Here is a 3,548-nt window from a genome sequence, read left to right as displayed (position 1 = left end):
ATGAACCGGTAAAATGAATAAGAAACTTTTAGATAAAGTTGAAAAAAACCCCTCAAAACTAAAATGTGTTCATTGTAATTTGTCTGGTACAACTGATGGAGTGCTAGCCTTCACGAGAGGATATAATATCACTACTAAATATGCACTGTCAATAAGTAACATATGAAATATTTCAAATGTCGATCCACTAAAACTTTTAATAAAAGGATTATTAGTAAAGCTAATTACCCAAGTTGCAAGGAAAGGTGACTAAGGAAAATATAATGGGTGATGATGGGGATAGTAAAATGAATGCAAATATGTAAATGATAATAGGAAGATTCAACTATATTTCTGCCCTATATGGAAAATCCAATTCAGTATTTGCTTCCAAGTAAATTTTCAAGTCTAAATAGTTAATCTTATATTTTTATGGTAAACTTTTACTCACATAATTACTCACACAACCCCGATAGTCCTATAGGCAACGATACCATGTTCATGGTCAATTAACAAAATAATACGTCTGGCTCTTCTTCTATATTATTTTTATGACATCTGTGAATAAATTAACAATATTTTATTGAATCAAAGTGTATTATCCCTTTACAATTAGAAACCACGTATAAATATACACAAGAAGAGTAACAAACAAGGTAAATCTCCTAACAAATAGTCTAAATTATTGCTGAAGATACATATATGGTAACACCCTCCCTTAAATTCAAGGTGGTAGAATAGAAACAAACTTGAGTTTGTGAAGCAACTAAGTGAAGCAATTGGGTGATAATGCTTTTGTAAAACTCTCAGTTGTTTGTTCTATAGTGGAGACAGATTGTAAGAGAAGAGTGTTGCTCAGAAGATGATGATGGACACAATGACAATAATTTTCAATGTGTTTGGTACGTTCATGAAATACATCATTGTGAGCAATTTAGATAGCGCTTCGATTGTCACGGTGAAGGATAGTAGCAGAGAGTTGAAGAATTCCCATATCTTTAAGGAGCTAGCAAAGCCATAATAACTTTGAAGTAGCATCGGCAAGTGCATATATTTAGAATCTGTGCTAGAACGCGAAACAACAGTTTGTTTCTTACTACGCAAGGAAATGAAAGAATCACCGAGATAAAAACAGTAACCTATGGTGGATCGTTTATCAATAGGATCACGAGCCCAGTTAGCATCAGAGTAGCCAGATTGAACAAGGGATGACTGAGAAGAGAACTGAAGTCCATGAGCAAGAGTGCCTTTAACATAGTGTGGAATACAATATACGATAGTAAAGTGTATAGTGCGAGGAGCGGCCATAAATTGACTGACAATATGAATTGCACAGGCAATACCTAGGCGAGTCATAGTTAAATAGATAAGACTACCAATAAGCTGTCGATATAGAATGGAATCATTGAGAGAAAGACCATCAAAAGGGATAAGATGAATGTTCTGATCCAGTGGTATGGAGGAGGTGGCAAAATCAACAATACCAGAACGAGTCAATAGATCAAAAGCATATTTTTTCTGAGACAAATAGTACCCATCAGAGTAGGACGAGACCTTAAGGCCAAGAAAATAACTGAGTGGTCCCAAATCTTTCATCTCAAAGTATTTTCCTAAATAACATTATGTTGAGTTTTATATCCTAAAACTCGTGGTTTGTAAATAATAAACGTATTCTGTTAATCAATATAGATGTTATTAAAGTTTGATTCAATAAAATTGTTATTGCATGTTTGAATTGCTCATTTCATTTTAGAAATAACCTAAATCCAATAAACTAAGATCTATGGATATTACATGAATACTTAAACTTTATATGGAGACATGCAAGTAAATAACCAAAATAGTCTATAATATACGGATAAAGCTGAGTACCTTATTTTGGGGACACTATTGGATGCAATCCACTTAGATGTTACAATTGTTGTAAAGTGTTACAAACTGAGTAACCATAATTCATTCATGTGGAGACATGCAAGTGGGGCATCCTATGCAAAGAGTTTGTATAAGATCGAACCAAGAAATTACACTTTTACTTTATAACGTTGTTCACTATTTAAGACTGATTATTTCAAAGCGACGACCTAGGTAATTTGACCTTAATCCTGAGCTAACTATGAACTCCTGTTTATCCGAGATTATCCTTATATTTGCATGGGTGAGGGTTGGCTCAACAACACCAACTCAATAAGCTTCCCATTTCAGGGGTAAGACCGGGGAGATAGCTGGGGACATAGGATGCAAGATGGAATTCAATCCTACCCACTTTTAGGGATAGTAGAGAGGTCGTTTCCTTAAGCGTTGACTCCGGGTCTTGAACTAGGGGCCCCACCCCCTCATTGGCCCACGAAGGACTCAGTTTAATGATTGGATCACAAATTAATTGTTCATTAGAGGATATGTGGGACTGAAGGAACAAGATGTAATCTCGGGGTTAAAATAGCTTTTGACTCAGCCGTTATTACGAACAACCTGTGAAAGGTCGACTTATTGATTATGGTTATATCGAGTGGATAGAAATATATCTACAGTGAGGCGAGTGGTTAACTACCAAGTCACTTCACTAAAGCTTAGTAACTACTAAGCTTTAGTGAAGTGACTTGGTAGTTAACGAATTTTAATTAATTAGGTTAAAGAGTTTAGTCGGTTAATCTCGGATCATTGGAGCCCATGATTTGTAGATCCATTAGGTCCCCCTACTAGCTTACAAATAGATTAAACCTTACCATGGCGTGATGAGAGAATTTGAAACGTTCAAATTCAAATTGAGGGAATGAGTAATTATATACAATATAATTACACGTTTAATTATCGTAGCAAAGTTGGAGAATCGGATAATACCTAAATATGATTTAAATATTAAAATTACATGAATGAGAATTCATGTTTGTGAAATTAGTGGGGTAAATAATTTAATATTAGATATTAAACTATTTTTAATTAATTATAAATTAATTTGATTTAAAATTAATTATTTGAATTAATTTGATTTAAAATTAATTATTTGAATTAATTTTATTTAAAATTAGAAATTTGAATTTTTGGAAAATTTAAATATTAAATTCAATTTAAATTTTATGAAAATTTAAGAAAATTGAATTTAAAAATGAAAAATTTAGAAAAACCCAATTTAGTGGGTTTCTCTATTTTTTGACACTCACAATTCTATTTTAAATCCACTCACTTTATGTAGATTTGGTGTCAATTTGCTAGACATTTTGATTGCACTAGTTAAGCTGAAGAAACTCAATTGATTGGAGTGAAAGGGGAGGCATACAAAAGTGACTTTTGCTGAGATTTGGTTGAAGAAGGTGTTGTTCAACGTCACTTGGAAAAAAACCAGTCCAAGATTTCTCAAATTAGAACTCATTTTGGATCCCACAATCCAATCTTAGGCCCAAGAAAATAGTAGGGAAGATCCATTGGTGGTCCACAAGCTTTTGGAGTCCAGATTGAAATTGATTTCATGGATTAAAGGAGTTCTACAAAGGTATAACAAAAACCTTCTTCTTTTGAACTTCCTTTCTTAATTGCTAAAATTGTTGAATTAGAGTGTTTAATGATTCTATTTG

At 33.1% G+C, this 3,548-nt stretch overlaps 1 protein-coding gene across 1 annotated transcript; it reads right to left on the bottom strand.

Annotated features, from left to right (window-relative positions):
* Positions 1 to 834: 834 nt before the first annotated feature.
* Positions 835 to 1,575, bottom strand: LOC120078912 (uncharacterized mitochondrial protein AtMg00810-like). The gene has a single exon (XM_039033151.1). It carries the CDS (start codon positions 1,573 to 1,575, stop codon positions 835 to 837), a length of 741 nt encoding a protein of 246 aa, XP_038889079.1.
* Between the last annotated feature and the right edge of the window lie 1,973 nt (positions 1,576 to 3,548).

Source organism: Benincasa hispida, chromosome 1, assembly GCF_009727055.1.
Source record: "Benincasa hispida cultivar B227 chromosome 1, ASM972705v1, whole genome shotgun sequence".
Lineage (NCBI taxonomy): Eukaryota > Viridiplantae > Streptophyta > Magnoliopsida > Cucurbitales > Cucurbitaceae > Benincasa > Benincasa hispida.
Note: the sequence above shows the minus strand (reverse complement) of the source record. Positions and strands in the feature narration are given on the sequence as shown.

Bases quoted from the DNA above. Each gene is read 5' to 3' on its own strand.
- LOC120078912 (XM_039033151.1), bottom strand. From the start codon at position 1,575: ATGAAAGATTTGGGACCACTCAGTTATTTTCTTGGCCTTAAGGTCTCG.